This window comes from Polyodon spathula, chromosome 47, assembly GCF_017654505.1.
Source record: "Polyodon spathula isolate WHYD16114869_AA chromosome 47, ASM1765450v1, whole genome shotgun sequence".
Taxonomy (NCBI): Eukaryota; Metazoa; Chordata; class Actinopteri; order Acipenseriformes; family Polyodontidae; genus Polyodon; species Polyodon spathula.
The window spans coordinates 2,844,597-2,870,261 of NC_054580.1; the positions used below are offsets into that span (position 1 = coordinate 2,844,597).

Genomic DNA, 25,665 nt, shown 5'->3' on the forward strand with positions numbered 1-25,665 from the left:
CTTCCCTATGCTTTACCAGACCTCTCTGTGCTTTACAATGCTTCCCTATGCTTTACCAGACCTCTCTGTGCTTTACAATGCTTCCCTATGCTTTACCAGACCTCTCTGTGCTTTACAATGCTTCCCTATGCTTTACCAGACCTCTCTGTGCTTTACAATGCTTCCCTATGCTTTACCAGACCTCTCTGTGCTTTACAATGCTTCCCTATGCTTTACCAGACCTCTCTGTGCTTTACAATGTGCAGGTCACCATGCTTGCTGCCCGCACTCTGATCGCCGTGGCGTTCCTCTTTGTAATCATGATATCAGAGAGCTGGAACTACGAAGCCCTGGGACCTGGCTGTCACCTGCATCGTACGTGAACTTCAGCTTTATTATTATTATTATTATTATTATTATTATTATTATTATTATTATTATTATTATTATTATTGGCAAGGTCGCACAGGTGTTACAGGGCAGCGCAGGGTTACAATGCAAGCTTCATATTTAAACACAGTGCAGTTTACAGCCAGTGCAAATTATAACACTACTAGAATACAGTATGAACTAGGAGGCGACAAGTTAAGATTACAATGTGTTATCTATCTCCAATGACATACACTAGCAGCGCAATAGTCTTGCATCCATCGTTTTCTCTGCTCAGCCTTCAACGTGACGATAAGGAGCGACCGTCGCGGGACTTGCCGTGGCACGCACGTGGTCCAGGCCTGCGTGGGGTTCTGCGAATCCAGCGCCTTCCCCTCCAAGTACTCGGTCCTGCTGGCCAGCAACTTCCAGCACAACATCACCTCTGTGTCCCAGTGCTGCACCATCAGCAAGATACAGAAGGTGAGGTTGAGACAGGAGTCTGGATCAGGCTTCGGGGAGGGGTTTAGCAGTCTTTTGAAACCTGTGTAGTGAAAAGGCAGCGTCTGGCAAGCCAGAGAGAGAGACTTGGAAACAGAGAGTGGTTTTAAGTGCTGATGCGCACTTTTAGTTTAAAAAAAAAACAAATGAACTAGCCCAGAGTCACACACACACACACAGCGAGTCAATGGCTGAGCTGAGATTTGAACCTCCTGGTATCAAGACCCCCCTTTTCTTTAAAAGCCCCCCCAGGGCCACGTTTCTTGCATTATTTAATGGTTCGGTTTTTGCTATTACTGTCTTCTCTGTAGATCAAAGTCCGTCTGCACTGTGAAGGGGAGAGACGAGAGGTGATTGACATCTACACTGCGGAGGCCTGTCAGTGTGACATGTGCAGGCTGTCTCGATACTGACAGGGAGGGAGGGAGGGAGAGAGGGGGAGAGAGAGGGAGGTGGGGACGGAGAGAGAAGGAAGGAGGGAGAGGGAGAGAGAGAGGGATGAAGGGAGGGGGAGAGAGGTGGGGATGGAGGGAGGGAGGAAGGAGGGAGAGAGAGGGAGGAGGGAGGGAGGGGGAGGGAGGGGAGGAGGAGGAGAGGGATGGGGGGAGGTGGGGACCCCTCACCCTCTCTCTTCCTCCACCCCTCCCTTCCTCCCTCTCACTCCCTCTAGGGAAGAGGAGATGGGACTGAAGGAGGGAGGGAGGGAGAGGGGATGGAGGGATGGGGAGGGAGGAAGGAAGAGGGGAGGGAGGGGGAGAGAGAGAGGTCTGATGTACCAGCAGAGCAGTATGATTTGTACTATAGTGGGTTAAACGTGGCAGATCTACACAGTGTAGTTGCTACTAAACAGTTCCAACTGGGATAAAAATTTGTTGAGAAGTTTCCATTAGGGGTCCCATTCTGCTTGTATTTAAATAATAACAACAATAATCCCACTCTTTGACTAAAGAATGTACACGCTTATATTTATGAGCTGAAAAAGATGCGCTGTATAAATTCATTTGAAAAAAAACCCCAAAAAACTAACACCCGGCCCCGCCCCAGTCATGAATTATTAATGAGGAGCCGTCGATGGGCGGGGTTAGAGCCGAGCCCCGCCCTCTTCTGTCCAAATTAATGTAAAAAAACTAAAAAAAAAAAATCCATTATTATTAGGTATTATTATTTATTATTATTATTATTATTATTATTATTATTAATAATTTTAAACATGGTTGGTGGAAATTCAAAGAACGTTTAAAATGATTGCAATACGTTATTAAAATGTTTGTTTTTATGCCTTTGTTATTCTTGCTTGAAAATGTTTATTAAACTTGATTGTATTTAATTAAATCAATAAATGAATGAATGAATGAATGTCTTGGTTCTTGTAACTTGGGGCCCTGCGGGAGCAGGGTTGGGGGTCGGGGGGACGGGGGACCCCTGTAAATACAATATTTTATATTACGGTTAATGAAGTCAGACTTTGTATTTATTTTATTTTTTTTAAATACACATTTATCAAACGCCAGTGACTTCCAGAGGAGGAGTAGTTTATTGTGACTCTGCTTCCCTCTGTCGGTCGCAGGCGGGACTGCACGACCACTGCATCGTGAGCGATATTTAAAGAGAATCAGCAGAATCCGGGTTTGGGCCGCCACGCCCCCGCCCCTCACCCCAAATTATATCTCGCTTCCCTCACTTCACACTGAGAGTCCTGCGGGGTAACAGAACACAGTACCTGCCCCGAATGAATGAAGGCTGTTCGTAGCCAGGGAAATGCGTTTCTATATCACAGATAACAAACAAATTAATACACGCCCAATCGATTTGGTTTGTTTGTTTGTTTTATTATTATTCATATAATATTTTTTTTTTATTCAACTTATTAATAATAATAATAATATAATGACAGCAAAGTCCTGAACAGGTGTGTGTGTGTGTATGTGTGTGTGTGTGTGTGTGTGTGCGTGCGTGTGTGTGTGTGTGTGTGTGTGTGTGTGTGTGCGTGTGTGCAGTGTGTCGTGTGTGTGTGTGTGTGTGTGTGTGCGTGCCTGTGTGCGTGCGTGTGTGTCAGTGTGTGTGTGTGTGTGTGTGTGTGTGTGTGTGTGTGTGTGTGTGTGTGTGTGTGTGTGTGTGTGTGTGTGTGTGTGTGTGTGTGTCTGCGTGCGTGCGTGTGTGTGTGTGTGTGTGTGTGTGTGTGTGCGTGCGTGTGGCTAACGTTTCTGAGCATTTCTTTTAAGAGACTGAGTGACTGGGTAATGCATTCTAAAAGATATCACAAAATATCTGCCTAGAGGTTATAAATCTACAAATATACAAATAGGAGACTGCACTGCTCAAGAAAAAAAAAAAACGCATTTTGCATGAGTGGCTTTGGAAACATCCATCAGGTTTTAAAATTATATAAATTACACAACAGAGATCTGATCTACACACACACACACACACACACACACACACACACACAGCGGGGTGCAGATCAATCAGAGCCCCTCCAGCTGTGTCCTCGATCTCCTTCACAGACCCGTCTGCATGAAAACCTGGGTGACTTGCAGATGCCTGTTCTGAGAACCCCGACCCAGTTCTGAGGTTCTGAGTTCCAGTTCTAAAAGGCTGCATTGTCTCCCAGGTTCAGTCTGGGTGTGGACAGCAGTGTGCAAATCTAGCAGCTCCAGACGTGCCGCTGATCTCCTTTATAGAGCCGCCTGCATGAAAACACCTCTGGGTGCGAGAATCTCAATCCCCGCTCAGTAATCCGCGCTGTGGAAACACCAGGCTCTCCTGTGTGGAAACGCGTCAGACCGCTCTGTGCTTTAATTATCCGAAACAGCTTCTGAAAACCCACTCGTGTTACCGCGTGTGCGGCTGCGCGTCTTCCTTTCCGCTTACTGTTTTAAAACTGCATGCGCGGTCTATTAAACCACATATTCAATTAGCAATCACTCAATCGCCTGTGTTGGCAATCTCCCTAGATTTCCATTTCCATTTGATTTCATCCGCTCAGCAAATCAAAACTACAGCAGCAACGGGGGTCCCCTGATAAATACACACACTATCTGCACAAAACATAAAAACAAGACAAAAGCCGGTTTATACTGATAAGCCGGGAGGGGGCACACACGCCCCGGGGGCTCTGGTCGTTTATAACGCATGGCTGCTGCTGCTTATTAAAAGTATTTGAGGGTCCGTTTTACAGTAAGCCCCGCCTGTAGCTGCAGGGGTTAATTGCATCATCAGCGTGATGCAGGTTGAAATGTGACGTCATTCTGGTGACATCATCATCATCATCATTATTATTATTATTATTATTATTATTATTATGCTCCTGAATTGTCAGTAATGGCATCTTCTGCGGGGTCGTTTTTAAATTTTGTATCTGTTTAAAAATAAATTATATATATAATATATATATATATATATACACACACATTGCTGAAAACTGCCATCTATCTCAGAATGAGCTTTGCATTCTTAATGAGCTTCTCTCCTTAACAAACCAATCAAAAGAGGCAAGGTGGGAGGGGGCGGGGACAGTGAACCCAAGCCCCGCCTTTAGTGGGCGGAGACAGACATTTGCTCCAATCAGAAATGCTTTCCCTTGCTCTCGATTCTTAAGCCGGTGAAGACGCCCAAGTGTTAAATGTTGAATCTTGTTTTATTTTTTTTTATTTTTTTTCGTCTAATCGATTTAAAAAAAAAAAAAAAACCTTGCATGGCTTTCTGCATGCAATAACTGTTTTTTTTTTTTGTTGTTTTTTTTAACATGCACTGGGGGGGGGGGGGGGGGATCTCAAAACTATTAAAAGTTTTTTTTTCCTTGAAATAAATAAATAAATAAAACTGTACACCTTAAAAAAAAAAAAAAACAAACTCAGAATGCCCTGCCTTTCCATGGTAATACAATGTATTTTATTCAGCAGGAACCTGGCTGTCTCCCGCTCTGCTCTGAAAACTCACTGGACACATTCCTGTGTGAGCTCCATACGGAGCAAAACAGAAGGAAGCTGCTAGCAGTTTTACACACCGGGGAGCAAAAACCATTCATCCACCAGCAAACAATGCTACACAATCCGAACTGGGTTATTTCTGCGCGCTACTGGGAAGGAAGGCAGCTGCAATGGGCCGGGGGCTGCCCTTGGTAGGACGGGACCGCAGGGTGCTAACTATCCCCTTCTGAAACGCTTCTGTGCTGCGCTGAAAACATCTGCCCGGGTTCACTTTGTCAACTCCTTTCTATTTAAAAAAAAACAAACAAAATACTTCAATCGAGTCCCCCCCCCCCTTTTGAAGCTCCTTGAAGCTCTGTAAACTGGAACCAGCTGATAAGAGTCAAAATCCAACTGATAGACTCTATCCCAACGCAATGCAAACGTACAGGCAGATGGTTTCACAGTCCTGTTCCTTACAGCATGCACGGAGGCCTGGATATACACAGTTTACTTCTCTAGCCAAACACAATATGTATCATGTGCATGCGGCTGTCAAACTCTAGGGGGCGCACTTCAAGACACATCAATGTTAGATTTCAATGCATTAATGGAATGCAGGCAGACAGAGTTAAGACGCGAATGCTAAGGCTTTGTCCAATTCTCAGGAGCGGACGGCAGCATTTCGGCTGGTAAAACGGCATCCCAGTTCATAGTTTTCCAGTTCTGGTGGGGCATTTGGGTTCCGTTGGGTTTCACATTCGTACAGAGCTGATATTACAGGGCCTGCATTAGTCTGGGGAGTCCAGTATAATACACATTGGAGACCCGACACGATACAGAACTCACAAACAAGAGAAACGTGATAGAATTAAACTCTTCGGTTATTGCTAACCCCCCCCCCCCCCCCCCCAAAAAAAAAAAAAAAAACGTGTGACCTACAGCGCAGGAAGTGACCGGGCCCCAGCGATCTACCCAGCTGTATTTGAAAAACAGCAGGAGAAAAAGTTAATAAGAGGCTAATAAAAAAAAGAAAGACAGTTTAAAATTGCCATCCGGAAGTTTGGAAGATTTGGGTCACAGCCCAGGTGTGCCGCGCTCGCAACAGGAAAGGTAAGACACTGTAACTAAGTCTGAAAAAGGCACTAGAGCCGAAATGGTTTTCTGCTTGGCTTAGTGTTTTTTTTTTTTGCCCCTTTGTATTTCTAAATGACGACAACAAGGTCCAGTGTTTGATCTGTGTGACTATCTGTCATCTATCTGAGTGATCTGAGTTAAGAGTTTGGAGTTTCAGCGGAACCCTGGTCCAGTTCGTTTCTGAAAGGGGATGTAGTTGTGCTATAGCCCGGGGGTCAGATTCGAATGATTATTTTCTCTTACTTATGTCTCTCAATCCTAAAATTCTAGGTGCTGCAGAACTGTTGCTGTATTGTTGAAACAGCTCCCCCTAGTGTTTTTGTCCTATACACTGCAACTATTAACATTATTAATATCATTATTATTATGTAATAAAAGTCCTAATGGTTTTGGAGCCAGGCCGTGGTGCCGGTCCAGCGATGGGGTTCTGGGTAAGGTCCCGCTGGCCTGGGCGGGTTCTAGGTTTTGCTGGCCGGTCTGTTCGGTCCGTCCGCGCTGCTGTTGGCCTCTCCTCTCTGGTCGTTCTGGCTGATTTGCAGGTTGAGTCGGTTCATCTCCGCCTCTCCCAGACTCTGCAGCTTCCGTATCCTCTGATCCTCCAGCTTCCTCCACAGCTCCTGCCTCTCCCTCTCCTTCTTCTGCTCTCTGGGAAACCAAAAACAACGCAAGGGGCTAAATTACCCGGCCAGAGTCTGTATTCATTAGGGTTATTATCATTTAGCAGAGGCTTCTATCCAGAGAGACTCGCAGAGACTAGGAGGGTGAACTCTGCTTCATCAACAACCGCTGCTGCTGCTGCAGAGTCTCTTCCAATAGGACCCCCTTTGTTTGACTCCTCCTCCGAGGCCTGTATGTAATTGCCAGCTCTGTGTCGAGTCCTATTCGTTTCTTGAGATCAAAAAATGCAGGGCTATTTTTTTTTTTTTTTGGTCTCTGGGACTCTGTCCCTTCGACACCAGTCTGAAACGTTCGATTCTTTCAAAGCCTAAATTGAAAAAATTTTTTTTTTTTTTTTTTTTTTTTTTAAACATGCCTTTATGTAATCGCTTGTAGTGGGAGTGTGTTGCACACGAGAGCTCTCCTGCTTTGAGATGGAAATAAGACACAGCAGTTTGCTCCTGCTTTGAGATGGAAATAAGACACAGCAGTTTGCATTCCTGGTTTCGCTAGGAGTTTAATAATAAGACACACCTGAGCTTGTTAGCTAGACACACTGGGGGCTGATCAAGCTGGTAGCAGTAAAACCTGGACTGGATCACACTGCTGAGCAATAGGAGTCTGATTCCCAGCCCTGCAAAGAGCTCTCTGATCACTTACTTCTGTTTCTCTACTTTGTAGGATGCAGTGAGTTCATCGAACAGCTTGGTGTTCATCTCCATGAAGGTTTTCAAGACGTTGTAGATCAGAGAGACGATGGTCCTGCAGCACAAGGAGAGAGAAGCACACAGTCACACACACACACACACACACACACACACACACACACACAGGAGGACAGCCACACACCAGCCTGGCGCCTTTATCCACTTACAGCTGTTGGGAGGGCAGTGCAGGGTTACAATGCCAGTTTCATATATAACACAGTGTAGCTGATATTAATTTACACCAGGTAGGCGTTTGACTCTATTTTTGTCTCAGCATAGAATGGTTTTTATGAATCTTTCAGCGTGAACTTAATGAATCACATCCCAGGAAACACGCAAAACTGTCATGAACGTGGAAAGAAGATGAATCAGCCCCATGCTGTGCTATTGACAGTGCTATAGCAGGTGAATCAGTCCCATGCTGTGCTATTGACAGTGCTATAGCAGGTGAATCAGTCCCATGCTGTGCTATTGACAGTGCTATAGCAGGTGAATCAGTCCCATGCTGTGCTATTGACAGTGCTATAGCAGGTGAATCAGTCCCATGCTGTGCTATTGACAGTGCTATAGCAGGTGAATCAGTCCCATGCTGTGCTATTGACAGTGCTATAGCAGGTGAATCAGTCCCATGCTGTGCTATTGACAGTGCTATAGCAGGTGAATCAGCCCCATGCTGTGCTATTGACAGTGCTATAGCAGGTGAATCAGTCCCATGCTGTGCTATTGACAGTGCTATAGCAGGTGAATCAGCCCCATGCTGTGCTATTGACAGTGCTATAGCAGGTGAATCAGTCCCATGCTGTGCTATTGACAGTGCTATAGCAGGTGAATCAGTCCCATGCTGTGCTATTGACAGTGCTATAGCAGGTGAATCAGTCCCATGCTGTGCTATTGACAGTGCTATAGCAGGTGAATCAGTCCCATGCTGTGCTGTTGACAGTGCTATAGCAGGTGAATCAGTCCCATGCTGTGCTGTTGACAGTGCTATAGCAGGTGAACCAGTCCCATGATGGTTTGAACCCCTGTTACCAGTCCCCTGGCCTCTTTGCCCGAGATACTCACTGGTTCCAGTGCTCCTTGGAGACTCTGTACAGGGTAGCGAAGATGATGGGCAGGATGATGCTGCAGTTGTCTTCTATCAGACTCAAGATGTACTCGTTGTTCCAGAAGTAGAGAGCGCGCTCCGCCACCTGCACAGGGAGAGAGTCAGCAGGGCAGCGAGGCTGCAATCACACAGACTGACTGAATCGGGGGGGGGGGGGGGGGGGGGGGAGCCTTGAGGCACCCAGCAACGTGCAAGCGCATCATAGCACCCCGCCGCTTCTGCGGCTTTGCTTAGAGACTGAAAATCTGGGAAAGTGATCAGGACAGGCAAGCGATCGTCTAATTGATGACTTTTAAGAAGCGTTTTGCCTAATTTAAAAGCACAAAGCTGCCTGGCGCACTTTCACACCGGAGAGGTGATTCCCGAGCTGAAACTGAGATTCTCGCACCCAGAGGCGTTTTCGGGCAGGTGGGTCCTAAAAAGGACATCGACGAGGCACCTGCGGTTTTTGACTCTCGAAACGGTGAAAACGAAACCCACAAATCACCTGAAAGTGGGGGCTGGAGACGCAGAAAGCGATCTGCTTGAAAAGAGGATCCTGAATCTTGACGAACTGGGAGGGCTCGATCACATCCAAGATCTCCTCGACCTCTCCCAAGAACATCACCTGCAGGGGAGAGACGACGTCACTAAGGCTGGATTTGAGTCAAATTTGCCCATTGCCGGGCATCCTGAGGGGCAATGGTAGCGCCGGGGGCAGCTGCAAAGTGACAAGGCTGCCCTTGGTAGAACGGGACCACAGCATGCTAACTATACCCTTCCCAAATAACCTTCGGCTGCAGAGCAGATGATGCATTATCAAGATGTTTTTAAACGGCTGGACAGCTTTTTATTAAGTGCAAAATTAGTTAATGGGCTAACACACCTCTTTCTGAGTGCAGGTTTTGGGCCAATATTTCAGGAGACCTCTGATTACCTGAAAAGGAAGATAAATATATATATATATATAAAGACTCAAGAAGAAAACCACATTGAGGCCCTACTGAGTTGTCTACTGCTGATCTCTCAGTATCTCGATCGCTGTATTTATAAGGGTCGTTTCTAAGCGCATTAGTTATGTCTGGAAAAGTTTGGTAAGGAGACTAATTTGATGTCTGCAAATGAATACCCATCGCTGCTCTAGCAAGTTTTTTCCATTGATGACTTCCATTCGTTCACGTAGTTTCCTGTCTTCGTTGGGGCTCAACACACGCACAGCCCAGTTATAAACAGAGAACGATGCGTGGGTGATCTGGGGAGAAATCTCGGGTGCGGAGAGGGTCTGTCGCCAGGAGAGGGTTCAGGGCGCTTTTCTCAAGAGCCTGTCTTACATATCTTACCTAAATGCGTGTATGTGTGTGTGTGTGTGTGTGTGTGTGTGTGTGTGTGTGTGGATTTGAAGCTGAACTTTGAACTCTGCACGCACTCTGTTCTCCTGACTTGACTACGCTTTGCAGACAGAGATTCAAAACGTTTTTGTTTTATAAAAAAAAAAATCCTTACATATTCTGTAACGGTTGAGTCTTTTTCCATGAACTGTACCACGCAGTATGCCAGCTGAAAAACAAACGCACACGCACAGAGAGAGAGAGAGAGAGAGAGAGAGAGAGAGAGAGAGAGAGAGAGAGAGAGAGAGAGAGAGAGAGAGAGAGAGAGAGAGAGGCAGTAAGAGAAATGCATTAACGGTTTTGAAGACATTCACGCTGTCGCCATTGCTAGTAAGAAGTAAGGAAACAGATTGCAAAGGCTGTGCTAGCGTTCCTCTAAAGGGTGGGGCTGGTGATCGTGTTGCTTTGTTAATAACATTGACTTCAAAGCCAGTGCACTAAGAATGAAAAGTCAGGACCGATGAGAAGAAGCTGAAATCTGGTGAAAGCTAGTGAGAGCCCATTTGAGCTCAGCCAGCGTTACTGATTGAGTGCAGAGGGCTAGGGGAGACTGGGTCGGTGTTATTGTCAGTTATTGTAATCTCGGTTCCTTGCCCGTCTGAAGAGGGTAGACTGGGAAGAGAAGGGGCCCGCGTACCTGCGCGTGGAACACAGACAGAGACTTCGCCGTGTGGAGCGGAATCAGGACTCGGTCCAGGAATTGCTTGTGCTCCAACTTCAGAGGCAAAGCGAAGCCGTTGATGATGCTGGAAGACAAAAACACACTTCAAAGCAACGGTTCTCTAGCCTTGAATGACAAAGCCCTTCGCTGTACCTGCAGTTAAACACAGAGGCGGTTTGATCTGCCCTGTTTTAGAGATGGGAAAAACTCCTGTTGCACAGCAGTGTGATCCAGTCCATGTTTTATTACCAGCTTGATCAGCCCCCAGTGTGTCTAGCTAACAAGCTCAGGTGTGTCTTATTAATAAACTCCTAGTGAAACCAGGACTGGATCACACTGCTGTGCAGCGGGAGTCTGATTATTAAACTCCTAGTGAAAGCAGGACTGGATCACACTGCTGTGCAGCGGGAGTCTGATTATTAAACTCCTAGTGAAAGCAGGACTGGATCACACTGCTGTGCAGCGGGAGTCTGATTATTAAACTCCTAGTGAAAGCAGGACTGGATCACACTGCTGTGCAGCGGGAGTCTGATTATTAAACTCCTAGTGAAAGCAGGACTGGATCACACTGCTGTGCAGCGGGAGCACATTTAGTGGTACTGGAAAGCTCCACTCAACAGCAGACCAGGAAACTAATACGAGGATCGACTAGAATTTATTTTCCAGCACAATCTGCAGAAATGATTTATTTAACTCATTCACTCGTTTAACCTTTCTATAGGGCTGAATTATTTCCAGCTCTTCAATGCATTTCTATAAAACTTGAAGATGTTGGATTCTGCTCCCCTGGGCTGTCTTGCCTGTTCTTTTTTTATTTTAATTTTATTTTAAACAAGACTCGATCTCGCTTGCACAGAAGCAGAGCCGTGGGGGCGGACAGGCTAAAAATAACATGAGAACCAAAACTCTGGAGGTGTGCAGTGAATCACCACGGCGATGCCTTTCAAAACGCCCAGGGGAGGAAGAGGAAGAGGGGCTTCTGTAAATGGACTGTCATTTTGTCAATTTTCATTCCGATATCCTAGAAGAAGATTTCTTTAAAGAGGCCGCAGCTTGCAATAGCTAGGAGGAGGCTCGCTGGTCACAGTGGTTAGAGAAAAGGGGTCTTGATACCAGGAGGTTCCCAGTTCAATCCTCTCTGACTCGCTGTGCGTGTGTGCGTGTGTGTGTGTGACCCTGAGAGAGTCGCTTCACCTCCTTGTGCTCCGTCCTTCGGACGAGACGAACAAACGCGGTCCTATTGGAAGAGACTCTGCAGCAGCAGCAGCGGTTGTTGATGAAGCAGAGTTCACCCTCCTAGTCTCTGCAAGTCTCTCTGGATAGAAGCCTCTGCTGAGTGACTTGTTAATAATAATAATAATAATAATAATAATAATAATAATAATAATAATAATAACAGTGCAGTAGCGGATGTTTTAAAATGAGAATCTGTCTCTGCAATCGCATGCGCTTCTTTAAAAGCTGCACACCTGAAGCCTGAGTGGCGAACAGGAATGCAGCTGTATTGAACTATTCTGCGTTTCAGTGGAAGAAGGCACGCTCAGTGGTACTTGCCTGCCTAGGATCTCCAGAAGCTCTGCTATCCCGTTGAAGTGCTCGGTTTCGTAGATGAACCTAAAAGACAGAACAGCGGTCAGGACAGAGGCAGGCAGCCTGGCAAACGATTCCAGCCAAGCAGACCGCGAGAACCCTTTGCAACGAGTCATCTCAAGAGCGGTCGTGATGTTCAGATTTTGCGTCACTTTTTTAAGTCGGCAAAGCCTGGGGATTTTTTTTTTTCAAAAAGTTTGGCTTTAACGGAGCTCTTGAAATCCGGTCTAACCCGACAGAGCTCTCTGGTTCACCTGAGTGTAACCTTTAAACCCTCCTCCCCACACTTGCAACGCCCCCTAGAGGAAGAATAAAACACTGCATGCTTTTAATATGGGGCATTTCTAGCTTGATATACATTTTGCATCCACCAGGAGGCGCAGTTTTGTACAGGGCACGCCAGACTGAGAGCTCTACTCCACAGAGGGGTCTTTAAAAAAAAAAAAAAAAAAACAAGATATCCAGGTTGAATCTAAACACGAGTGATATAACGTTGATAACTCTCGCTCCCTCCAGCTGCTCTTTTAAGGCGACAATCCCCCCCCCCCCCCCCCCCCCCCTGACCTCAGGAAGATGTTGTTGATTTGCTTGCGGATGTAAGCTCGCAGTCCCAGGAATTTCCCGTAGACCCGGTGAAGGATGGTCTTCAGATACTCCCTCTCGCGCGGGTCCTCGCTGTCAAACAGCTCTAGCAGCTGTAAGGAAAAAACGTGAGGGTCAAATCCCGGCTCTGTGTGTGTGTGTGTGTGTGTGTGTGTGACCCTGAGTGAGCCACTTCACCTCCTTGTGCTCCGTCCTTCGGATGAGACGCCAAACAAACGAGGTCCTATTGGAAGAGACTCTGCAGCAGCAGCAGCGGTTGTTGATGAAGCAGAGTTCACCCCCCTTAGTCTCTGCAAGTCTCTTTGGATAAAAGCGTCTGCTGAATGATCAATTATCAATAATAATAATAATAATTAATAATTAATATGGGCAGTGTTTGCTGCTGTCAGTGAAAGAATGTTTAATTGCCCCGAGAAAGTGGTAATAAAACTGACCAAGCAGGAGTTGTCTGGTGAAAATGTTGCCGACGCACACGGAGATAATCCAGCGTCTAAGCTTTGCATGCAAAGGGGTGCAGAGACTGTACGATACAGCAGCGCTTGGGGTTGGTTACAACGCAGAATACTTTGAATGCACCCAGAATCTTACCTGCATCACAAACTTCTGGTCGATGTATCGCTTGGCCACCGACGGCTGGAAGTCGGCGCTCTCCAGAAATCTTAGGAAGAACTCGTAGACCAGCTGGGGGAGGAGAGACAGAAGGAGGCAGGGTTACCTCCAGGGGGTCACTGAGAGAGACTGCGTTCCGGGGCAGCTCAGCCAGGCACAGCTGAAGCCGTGAGGCAGAGAACCGCCATGTTTGAGCCTGGCTCAGAACCCACCCCAGGCCCTGGAGCTCCATACCTGCAGGTGAGGCCAGGAGGCTTCCAGTGTCGGTTCGTCTTCCTCGGGGTCGAATTCGAGGTTCTCGCTCGGCGGCAGAGTACGGAAGATATTCACCGAGATCTGAGGGGAGAAGAGGAGAAGGAACGGGTTCGGCTGTGAAGAGACAGAGGTGCTCTCAGGGGGGTCACCCAAACTGCTCTGCGATGGGAGAACGAAGAACCTGGACTAGCTCTCCATGCTCTGCAATGGGAGTATTATTATTATTATTATTATTATTATTATTAGGTCTAAGGGGTCTACGGAACATTTGGGACCCCCGAGAGGGACGAGACGTCTGCAGTCATATTTTATTATTATTATTATTATTATTATTATTATTAGGATTCCCAGGATGCATTGTAAACCCTGGGCTGGCTCTCCCTGCTCTGCAATGGCAGCCCTGTTATCTCACCATCTTCACAGCCTCGGGGTACACTGGCTCGATCAGGACGCCCCGGTTGGTGGCGACGGTCTCCACCAGTTCGTTGAGAGCCCCCCGCTTGATCTCCTTGCCCTTGAGGTCCGCCACGCAGTCGAGGAAGTCGAAGAGCACGCCGCACTGCTGCAGCTTCTTACAGAACAGATCATGCAGCTCCGACACGGGGGCGTCTGGGAGAGGAGAGACAACGCAGGGTTAGGCACGTCCGCTACGATTATTATTATTATTATTATTATTATTATTATTATTATTATTACTTTTATCCAAAGCGATTTGCAGAGACTAGGAGGGTGAACTCTGCTTCATCAACAACCGCTGCTGCTGCTGCAGAGTCTCTTCCAATAGGACCTCGTTTGTTTTGGGTCTCATCCGAAGGACGGAGCACAAGGAGGTGAAGTGACTCGCTCAGGGTCACACACACACACACACACACACACACACACACACACACACACACACACACACACTGACACTGACACTGACACACACACACACACACACACACACACACACACAGGGAGTCGGTGGCCCAGCCGGGATTTGAACCTCCTGGTATCAAGACCCCTTTTCTCTAACGGCCGGACCACCCAGCCTCCACTAGAGGGAGCAGGAGATTACACCCTGGGTCCATAGCAGGATTGACCAGGGTCCAAATCGTTTTTTTTGTTTTTTTTTTAATTGCTTTGTTTTGAAAGTTTCCCAATTAGAAACTATCATCCTCTATTGGTTGCTAATGAATACAGAATAATCAACAACAGAAAAAATCTTGTCGACTCTCTCTGTGCCAACATACAGGTTGGGCAGGCGGGTGCTGGCGGAGTTGAAAGGTCACACTGTCACGTGATTTGAATGGAATGAAGAAACGGCTGTTTTGGTGCCCGGCAGCTAGGATTCTCCAGACAAGCTAAAAAAAAAACAGGTAAAGGCAGGTCTGGAGAAAAATGAGCTCCCAGTACAGCCCAGTTAATCTGCATTGGTAGTAAATGGATCATCTTGCCCACAGAAGTATTCAGCAAATGCTGGAGGCGCGTTGTGCTGTGAATGGGAGCCTTTGTGACGTTTTATTTGGAATCCCATCTAGAGCCTGTCATATCGTTTCGGTTAGAGGTGGCTCAGCTAGCTCAGGGGAGATGCACACTACAGCGCTGACAAAATCGATTGTTTTATAAAAGCCAGGTTTTTCACAGTAAGCTCTCTGAACTGTTACAGCAACGCTGTTGTGATCGGAGAGGCTGAAAGATCTGGGTTAATACGTACCGGGCTGGGGTAGATGCTTTGTCCTGCAGAGAGGCTAAATGGCCTCTAAATGTTTTATACAAAACTGGCAAGGGGGCAGAAAATAAAAACAGAGCAAGGAGAATTCTAGTTACATCATCGCACTGCCACGACTAAAAATAGAACGAGCCAGTGAAGATGAGCCCTGGAGAAATCACTGACGTCATCGCATCCCTCCATCCACCAATCCCTCCCTCTCTCTCTCTCTCTCCCTCTCTCTCTCTCCCCCTCCCTATCTCTCTCTGCCTCTCCTCCCTCTCCCTCTATCTCTCTCTCCCTCTCCTCCCTCACTCTCTCTCTCTCTCCCTCTCTCTCTCTCCCTTCCTCTCTCTCCCTCTCTCTCTCCCTCTCCCTCTCTCTCTCCCTCTCTCTCTCTCTCTCTCTCTCTCTCTCTCTCTCTCTCTCTCTCTCTCTCTCTCTCTCTCTCTCTCTCTCTCTCTCTCTCTCTCTCTCTCTCTCTCTCTCTCTCTCTCTCTCTCTCCCTCCCTCTCCCTCTCCCTCTCCCACTCTCCTCCCCCTCTCCCTCCCTCCCTCTCCCCTCTGCCTCTCCCACTCCTCTCCTCCCTCTCCCTCCCTCTCCCTCCCCTCTGCCTCTCCTCTCTGTCTCTCTCCCTCCCTCCTTCCCTCTCCCGTTTATTAGTGCATTAGAATCTCAGCACAGATCCCCAACCTGCTCGCTGTCTCTCAGGATATCCTGTTTCAGTTCAACGCCAGTCTATTCTTTCAAAGGGAAATCCACTGGCACAGAAACGAGTCGGGGTGGGGCTTGGAAACCAGCGGAGATTGAGATTCTCGCACCCAGAGGTGTTTTCATGCAGGCGGCTCTATAAAAGAGATCGGTGATTGCTTCCTTGCAGAAAATCAGTTTGTCCTCGCAAATTAGCAGGAAACGTCTCTGGTTTCAGGAGACCGGGTTTCAGGACGCTGTGCGGCACGCCGGGGTGAGACTCGGGGGGGGGGGGTTTGGTACAGCGACCGCAAACTAGGTCTCCCGGAACCAGGTTTCAAGCCGCTGCTCCTGAAAAAGCAGGCAGGATGAGAAACAGGACAGAAAGCGCTTGTGTGTATATATATATGGGCCAGGCCAGGCTGTTTGCTGCGGGTATTGATTTTTCTGTTTTGCTCAGCCCTGCGTGGGAGACAGAATTGCCTACAGTGTAACACAAGCCTCGTTTGTGGATTCAGAGCTGTTTCTTTACTTGAGAAACGGATAGCTGGGACTGGGAAAGGCTGTGAAAGTTTAAAAAAGATAAAACTAAAATAAAAAGATGCTAGTGTTTAAAAAATAAATAAACAACAACATCTGGTACTATGCAGAGTTCATGAAATCTCAGTTTGCAAGCCCTGCTTTCGGATAACAGCTTCCTTGGTCATTTGGAGGGTATCCCCGCCCCTTTGCCAGCTTCTCTCCTGTCATAACCCTTTGTCACCCATCCCTGGTTTCGCTGCGAGTTTAATAATCAGACACACCTGAGCTTGTTCCCCACTGGGGGCTAATCAAGCTGGTAGCAGTAAAACCTGGAATGGATCACACTGCTGCCTTATTTCAATCGCTAAAAGCCCTAACGGATCAATTCTGGATAAACAGAACCCAGAACCTTTGAGACCGAACCGCAAACACCCTGAAAAAGACAAAGGAAGAGCAAGTGAATAAAGAAGCAGGATGGCATCGCTATGGAGACAGGTGAAGCTCTGTACATGCACAGGGGATAGGGAAAGATGCCCTGAGTAGGAGCCTCTGTGCCTCTGTTGCTGCTACTGATTTGCTCAGCTGGTCACACACACACACACACACACACACACACACACACACACACACACACACACACACACACACACACACAACACCAGGTGCTCGCAGCAGGGCTGCTGACTGTGAGGGAGGAGGGAGGCTGGGGAACAGCATGTGCTGTGAAAGGAGGAGAGAGGAGAGACAGAGGGAGGAAGGGGGGAAATGAGAAGAAGGGAGAAGGGGAGGGAGAAAGGAGGGGGCGAGGGTGAAAGGTCAGGAGAAGGAGAGGGGGGAGGAGTGAGGGACTGGAAGGGGAGGGGTGAGAAAAAGGGGAGGGCAGAAGAGTTAGGGGAGGGATGAGAAGATGAAGCGGTGTGAGAGGAGAGGAAGAGGGGAGAGAGACAGGAGAGTGGAGAGAGGGGAGATGGGAGAGACAGGAGTGTGGAGAGAAGGAGAAGGAGAGGGAGAGGAGAGAGACAGGAGAGTAGAGAGAGGGGAGAGGGGAGAGACAGGAGTGTGGAGAGAAGGAGAAGGGAGAGGAGAGAGACAGGAGAGTAGAGAGAGGAGAGATGGGAGAGACAGGAGTGTGGAGAGAAGGAGAAGGGAGAGGAGAGAGACAGGAGAGTAGAGAGAGGGGAGAAGGGAGAGGAGAGGGGTTGTTGCAGGCACTTCTGTTTTTATTTCCATGCATGTAGAGTGTGGAATGGCGAATCTGCCAGCGCTCAGTACCCCTGACATCAGCCCCGGATTTCTAGCTTCATTCCCAGACCCTCGCTGTCACTGCCCTCGCATTTCTACACATCCCGAGATTCCTAAGAAATCGTGTACGCGTTTTTAAAGATGCACGAAGGAAATACTACAGCAGTACAAATAACAACAACAAAAAGCATTACAAATATATGTTGAATTTATTTGCCCATTTGGCTACAATGCAAAATAGATGAACTAAATACCTTTTTTTTTTAAAATATATATATAAAAATAAACCAAATATTCTTTTATCATTATTATCATCGTCACCATAATCATAATTATTTTTTTTATTATTATTATTTATTATTATTATTATTATTATTATTATTATTATTATCACTACTAGTGATAATAATATTAATTTGTTGCTAAATATTATGCTTTCCGTGATATGCCGGTAACACAAAAAATATACACAACAGGACCTAGAACAATAATAATAATAATAATAATAATAATAATAATAATAATAATAATAATAATAATAATAATAATGCATGCTTACCTTTTAAAAGCGGCAGGGGAGTGAGTTCCACTTGCGAGCTCTGATATCGAAATTGAGACGAGCTGTGGGATCGCCTCTGCCGGGCTCGACGCATTGAACGCCGGGGGAACCCGTCCACTTTCTCGGCGCTGGGCACGGTGAAGCCGGTCGTGGGGGAGCTAGGGCTGCACGGGGGTAGCTTGGTGGTCTCCATGGTATGGCACAAATGAACACCCAAGAAAAACTAAAAAATAAACTCCTTAAAAGAAGATACCAGGCGCACAGTCACAAAGGGAGATAGGTAGGGAAGGTAGGGAAGGCAGGGAGGGACCGGAGACAGAGAGGGCTGGTCTGGAGTGACGCAATGTGAATCTTCAATGAAAAAAAAACCACACGTTACCAATCACAGAAGAGTGACTTTGTAGTTTTTACCAAGGCAGCCGGTTGCCAAGCGTCTATACGGGTCTATAATAATAATAATAATAATAATAATAATAATAATAACACTCAGGAATAAGCCAGGGGTCGTTTCACACAGGTGCCTTCTTCTCGCCCAGAGCCCAGAAGTGGGGGATGCTTGGTGGGCGCGCCCCGCACACCCCACGCACGTGTTCCGGTGTTGGGTTCAAAGGCAGGAGCTGCAGGTTACCGAAGGATGCATGCGGCGTGTTGTAACGATAACAAGTGTGCACAAGAGAAAAAATAAATAAATAAAAAACAACCACTCTGGCTCCCGTTTCGGTTTTGAAAAAAAAAAACCAAACAAACGTGTGCGCATATGCACGTCTTGAGAAGCACAGCAGTTCCAGTGCAGATGCTGCGGCTGCGTGCGGGCTCGGCTGCAGTATAAGCGAGACTCGGATAGCAGCGCACTACTGCACAGCACAGCCGGCCAGGGAAACGCTGCACACTGTTAAATACACGCTGAGTTTTAGCACCCGTTACAGCTAAGGGGTCGCTTTTGTTGTTAGTTTAGCCGTGCAGCGCTGCACCCGGGAGAAAATTTATGCATGGGACCGTTCACCCCCCCCCCCCCCCCCCAGTTTCATTCAATTATAATACACAATTATTAAAAGCACATATGATATCTGTTAGTTTTTCCTTCTATGTATATACTGCAACGTTTTGTGAAATTATTATTATTATTATTATTATTATTATTATTATTATTACTGTATAGCTATATAGTCTTGCTTGCTAGCGCGTCTAAACCCGGGGCTTTGCTATATCACAGGCAATGCAAATCACAGATTAATGTCGCTAGCCTGGTCAAGCAGCATCGCTTCGTTTTGAATTCCCCCCATGCTAAAAGCGATGACGTAAGCGAATGCTCAATTCAATGGTTGTGTGTGTGTGTGCGTGTGTGCGTGTGTGTGTGTGTGTGTGTGCGTGTGTGTATGTGTGCGCACAGCGCTTGCACACAGTGTAAGGGACCCTTTCAAGTTAAAACGCTGTATATTTTGCTTGCAAAATAGTACAGTGTGTCATTATCCAGCAGAAAGCACTGCTTCCTCTCCCCCCCCTCAAAAAAAACACGTTTCTATGATAACAAAACGCGCTGTTCTCGCCACCTACGAATGCGTATTACTATAAGAGGCGTGTTCGTTAACCTTGATACAGATCTGTTCTCTTTAATTATAGTTAAATGCTTACTAGCACCGAACAATTTAGCAAGCTGGTATTATTATTATTATTATTATTATTATTATTATTATTATTATTATTTATTTCATAAAAGTATACCCACTAGCCAAAATGTAACACCGTTCCTGTCAATAAAGAAATAATAATAAGACAAAGAGATTCCCAACTTAATAAATATGTTTAAATTCTCCCCACTTATTAAATTAACAGCGTTTTTTTTTATTTTTCTTTTCTGCTTGATCAAACGCTGCCTGTTTGTTAGTCTGTGCAAGGGTTAAAAACACGGCGAACAGAATCTTCTCTTCTCGCAGTGTCCGATTGAAGACCGGCTACCATTGCAGAAGCGAAGAACCCGTGCAAGCGCTTTCATGTGCGGTCTGCAGCCCAGGCATCGGATGTGCGTCCTCTTCCCCGTGTGGTGCCCTTGTGCAGAAAGAAAAAAATAATAATTTTCCAATTTTCATACACTGTCAGCCCAATGCTGATATGTTTCTATCTTCCAATTGCGCACGGCCGCGTCTCCTCCTCTGCTTGACCCGACAATAGGCACAATCTTCGGGTGTCCTAGTCTTTTTTTTTTCCCTTCTTCGATCCTGCTCTGTTGAGATTGCCGGCCGCAGCGGCTTGGTTTGGTATTCCCGAATTCAAAGCCGCTCAGACGCGCCCTCCTTCTTCTCTTCCACCGTTTTCTCCCCCAGATGCCGGTCTCTCTCCCCCCGTCAGCCAGCTCCTGATCTCCCGTCGTTTCACCGAATCGAATCCATTCATACTCGGTTCGGTAAATCTATTGTCAGTTGTGCAATGCTCCCAGCTGACGTGCAGTGCAATAAATGCACGCTTTTTTTTTTTTTTTTCTTACTGGGCACTAGTATAAGGTACGAGATACCAGCCTGACACCGCGCAGCCCTTTACTGCAAAGCATCTGAGCCCCACGCAGCCTATTGCTGCTATCTTAAATATAGCTTCTGCAACGGTGCTGTACACTGACGTCATTCCAATGATAAAGTTCAACGAGAAAGAGGGGGAGAGACAGAGAGAGAGAGAGCACTAGACCCTGATATTGATGAGACACAGCCTTCTGAAATGTATTTATAATATACAGCACTAGACCCTGATATTGATGAGATCCAGCCCTCTGAAATGTCTTTATAATATACAGCACTAGACCCTGATATTGATGAGACACAGCCCTCTGAAATGTCTTTATAATATACAGCACTAGACCCTGATATTGATGAGATCCAGCCCTCTGAAATGTCTTTATAATATACAGCACTAGACCCTGATATTGATGAGATCCAGCCCTCTGAAATGTCTTTATAATATACAGCACTAGACCCTGATATTGATGCGATCCAGCCCTCTGAAATGTCTTTATAATATACAGCACTAGACCCTGATATTGATGCGATCCAGCCCTCTGAAATGTCTTTATAATATACAGCACTAGACCCTGATATTGATGAGATCCAGCCCTCTGAAATGTCTTTATAATATACAGCACTAGACCCTGATGATTGATGAGATCCAGCCCTCTGAAATGTCTTTATAATATACAGCACTAGACCCTGATATTGATGAGATCCAGCCCTCTGAAATGTCTTTATAATATACAGCACTAGACCCTGATATTGATGAGATCCAGCCCTCTGAAATGTCTTTATAATATACAGCACTAGACCCTGATATTGATGAGATCCAGCCCTCTGAAATGTCTTTATAATATACAGCACTAGACCCTGATATTGATGAGATCCAGCCCTCTGAAATGTCTTTATAATATACAGCACTAGACCCTGATATTGATGAGATCCAGCCCTCTGAAATGTCTTTATAATATACAGCACTAGACCCTGATATTGATGAGATCCAGCCCTCTGAAATGTCTTTATAATATACAGCACTAGACCCTGATATTGATGAGATCCAGCCCTCTGAAATGTCTTTATAATATACAGCACTAGACCCTGATATTGATGAGATCCAGCCCTCTGAAATGTCTTTATAATATACAGCACTAGACCCTGATATTGATGAGATCCAGCCCTCTGAAATGTCTTTATAATATACAGCACTAGACCCTGATATTGATGAGATCCAGCCCTCTGAAATGTCTTTATAATATACAGCACTAGACCCTGATATTGATGAGACCCAGCCCTCTGAAATGTCTTTATAATATACGGCACTAGACCCTGATTTTGGTGCGAAATGTCTATGGTCTGTTTTTATAGACAACAAAGCTATTTTATCGCAATATTATTTTTGTATGTTCTATCGTACCATTAGCCCGCTAAAGGAGAATAAGCGCGCCCTCTAGTGGATATTATGCGTAACTACAGCTCTGGCGAAACAAACTATTCATATCCAGGCCGACTTTCTGCCGTTACAAAAGATCACAGCACAGACAAGAGCTGTTGCAAAACACAATAAAATCAGGGTTAAATAGAGCAACAATCAAACAGGAACTACACACACACACACACACGCACACACACACACACACACACACACACACACACACACACACACACACACACACACACACACACACACACACACACACACACACACACACACACACACACACACACACACACACACACACACACACACACACACACACACACACACACACACACACACACACACACACACACACACACACACACACACACACACACACACACACACACACACACACACACACACACACACACACACACACACACACACACACACACACACACTCACTTGCTATTATTTTCACTCTCCGCTGGAGAGGGTGTGGCAGCGTTTCCAAGGCAACCCGCCGCTTGCGCGGAGTGACGTGAGCGCGTTCCTGGGACGCACGCCGGAGGGCTGGGCTGGGCTGGGCTGGGCAGAGCCGAGTTTAATTCACAATAACGCCCGAGGTTTGGACCGCACCGGAGCGGGTGAGTATCTTCCTTATGCGCTTTCCATAAATAAATAAGAAGCTTTTTTTTTTTGGTCATTTTTGGTTCGCTGCTCGCGTACGTTTTGTAACTGTTTCACGTGTCGTTTTAACAAGGCAAATGCAAACAAGAGTGCTTGTTACGAGGTTGTACTGTGCATCTACCAGAGTTTATTAACATGCTTTACCAGACCTCACTGTGCTTTACAATGCTTCCCTATGCTTTACCAGCCCTCTCTGTGCTTTACAATGCTTCCCTATGCTTTACCAGACCTCTCTGTGCTTTACAATGCTTCCCTATGCTTTACCAGACCTCTCTGTGCTTTACAATGCTTCCCTATGCTTTACCAGACCTCTCTGTGCTTTACAATGCTTCCCTCCCTATGCTTTACCAGACCTGCTTTACAATGCTTCCCTGTGCTTTACCAGACCTCTCTGTGCTTTACAATGCTTCCCTATGCTTTACCAGACCTCTCTGTGCTTTACAATGCTTCCCTATGCTTTACCAGACCTCTCTGTGCTTTACAATGCTTCCCTATGCTTTACCAGACCTCTCTGTGCTTTACAATGCTCCCCTATGCTTTACCAGACCTCTCTGTGCTTTGCAGTGCTTCCCTGTGCTGTATCATGCTTTCACTGTGAAAATCTACCCTCTCACTAAATGACTTATTTTACAGCCCTTCCCCAGAACACACTGAACTCAAGTTTCTGTTCTTTCGGCAGCAAAACCCCCCCCCCACAAAAAAAACACATCCCATAGAATGTCGGAAACCGTGGAGCTGAACAACGGGGTACGGATGCCAGTTTTGGGGCTGGGCACGTTTAAGCTGCAGGGGTACGAAGCGGTGTACCGGGCGCTGGACGCAGCCTTGGCACAGGGGTACCGCTCGTTCGACACCGCGGCAGTCTACCGGAACGAAGGGGACGTGGGCAGAGCCTTGAGGGAGCTGCTGCCCAGGCACGGGCTGGCCAGGACGGACGTTTTCATCACCAGCAAGCTGGCTCCCAAGGACCACGGCCGCGAAGCCCGAGCTGCATGCGAGGCCAGCTTGCAGAAGCTGGGCTGGGGCTACCTAGACCTGTACCTCATACACTGGCCTGGCAAGCAAGGCTGGCAGTCGGAGGATTTGAGAAACCACGAGGTCAGACGGGAAAGCTGGAAGGCTCTGGAGGAAATGTACGGGAGCGGGCGCTTCAGAGCCATCGGGGTGTCTAATTACACCCTGACGCACCTCAGGGAGCTTCTGGGCAGCTGCAAGGTGTGCCCAGCAGTGCTGCAGGTGGAGTACCACCCCAGGCTTGTGCAGAGGGAGCTCCTGAGCTTCTGCAGGGAAACGGGAATCCACCTCCAAGCCTATTCCTCCCTTGGGACCGGCAGCTTGGTCACGGAGCCCAAAGTGCGGGAGGTGGCGGAGAGGCACGGAAAGACCCCCGCCCAGGTCCTGCTGGCCTGGGCCCTCCGACAAGGGGTGGGGGTCATTCCCAAGTCCGGAGACCCCCAGCGCATCGCGGAGAACGCCCGGGCGCTTGATTTGGCCCTGTCGCCCGAGGACGTGCTGGAGCTGAGCTCGCTGGACTCGGGGACGCGCTACTGTTGGGACCCGCAAGGAGTCGCGTAGTCAAGGAGCTTCGAACCAGCGCTAGCCCCCCTGCACCCAGCCCTGGGGCTCAGAGCTCCCCTCAATGAAGTCTAGTATTATTATTATTAATATTGAAATGATCAGGAGCCAGGAGTTTGAGCAGGGTTAGAAACTCACACTAGCCCTGCTGCTGCTGCACCCAGTCCTGGGGTTCAGAGCTCCCTTCAATGAAGGGGGACAGCTGAAAAACAAATAATCTTAAATCAGAAGCTACTTGCTGATGACACACACACAAATAAATCCTTGATAATAGTTCATAAAATTCTTTATTACCACCACACAACGCTCACTTATTGCAGTAGAAAAAAAACACAAGATTGACAGTGTTTCTAAAAAGAGAACAAGTGTTATCATACACATTCCAGTAATATTTTTTTGCAATTAAATGCAATATAAAGGCTTAACATTTAGTTTGTCTTGTGATCAGTAGAAAATATTTCTCACCATGTATTTACAATTGTCTTGCACCCGGGATCACTCTGCAGAAATGTTCATGTTTTAAAACTCTCTATCAGCCAACAATAAAAAATATATATCCGACATTCAAATTTCTACAGCTGCGTTTTTGAATTTTAAGTGTTCTGACCCAGGAGCCTGCGTACATCTTTAAAAAAAAAAAAAAAAATTCAATCTCAGGTACTTGGAATGTGCTTTTGGAATCACGAAAAAAAACAACAACTTTCAAAATCAGCAAACGCTGTCACGCGGTGACATCATCACATTATTGCACAGTGATGTCATAGTTCGTTCATCATTGGTTTTGTATCCCAGATCTTATTGTGCCTTGACAGGACAGGAGGCTCAATCTGTGTTTGATTATTATTATTATTTTTTGCAAAATCTAACTGATGCTCCCAAGGTAGCTAACAATGACATTCGCAAACTGTGGCACTACTCCCTTCTGAAACGGCTACCATGGTGAACTGGCACGTGCCTAACTGGGATTTCTCACTGCAGTAAACTTAGGAGTTCATTAGCCCGTTAGCGGCCACATTTGAAGGGCAGGCTACTATTTTCGGAGCATTTTTAACTGGTGTACATTTTAGCCCGTCTACTGAAAAATGTTCTCTGTGGTAACTCGGTCTTCGTTTTCCTGACCGCAAGAGTCTGAGTGGAAGTGTTGACTTTTCCAAGCACAGCCTTTCAGAGGGTCTGTACAACGCCTCTAAGATAAAACAACAAGAGGTTCGAAGAACCACAGGGGGTGGGGTCTGAGTCTTTTTGGACTTGTCCCAGAACAGCCCTTCAGAGGGTCTGTACAAAGCGCCTCTAAGATAAACAACAGTCCAAGACTAGTTGGGGGGGTTGCTGTCAA

At 46.7% G+C, this 25,665-nt stretch overlaps 3 protein-coding genes across 4 annotated transcripts in view; 2 read left to right on the forward strand and 1 right to left on the reverse strand.

The window, feature by feature from the left end:
- gpha2 (glycoprotein hormone subunit alpha 2) overlaps positions 1–1,262 on the forward strand; it is a 2,099-nt gene extending 837 nt beyond the window's left edge. Inside the window, exons 2-4 of the mRNA XM_041238041.1 lie at positions 246–354; positions 647–831; positions 1,161–1,262. Of these exons, the coding sequence (XP_041093975.1) occupies positions 246–354; positions 647–831; positions 1,161–1,262 (396 nt within the window). The remainder of the gene's footprint in view (positions 1–245; positions 355–646; positions 832–1,160) is intronic.
- A 3,501-nt stretch (positions 1,263–4,763) lies between these two features.
- Positions 4,764–20,713, reverse strand: ppp2r5b (protein phosphatase 2, regulatory subunit B', beta). Its single transcript, XM_041238086.1, has 13 exons — positions 18,153–20,713; positions 13,861–14,057; positions 13,428–13,529; positions 13,173–13,265; positions 12,546–12,676; positions 11,946–12,005; positions 10,368–10,476; positions 9,846–9,899; positions 9,229–9,279; positions 8,851–8,970; positions 8,321–8,448; positions 7,212–7,313; positions 4,764–6,539 (listed from the first exon to the last, which is right to left on the reverse strand). Exons 1-13 carry the CDS (start codon positions 18,343–18,345, stop codon positions 6,353–6,355), a joined length of 1,527 nt encoding a protein of 508 aa, XP_041094020.1. The 5' UTR covers positions 18,346–20,713; the 3' UTR covers positions 4,764–6,352.
- A 1,898-nt stretch (positions 20,714–22,611) lies between these two features.
- zgc:101765 (uncharacterized protein LOC450036 homolog) lies at positions 22,612–24,448 on the forward strand. Of its 2 annotated transcripts, none has more exons than XM_041238092.1 (2): positions 22,612–22,711; positions 23,388–24,448. In XM_041238092.1, the coding sequence occupies exon 2, from the start codon at positions 23,472–23,474 to the stop codon at positions 24,327–24,329; it is 858 nt and encodes a 285-aa protein (XP_041094026.1). In that variant the 5' UTR covers positions 22,612–22,711; positions 23,388–23,471; the 3' UTR covers positions 24,330–24,448. The 2 variants fall into 2 exon arrangements, with proteins under 2 accessions (XP_041094026.1, XP_041094027.1); XM_041238093.1 differs by having other exon boundaries at positions 22,618–22,711; positions 23,434–24,448.
- Positions 24,449–25,665: the final 1,217 nt, after the last annotated feature.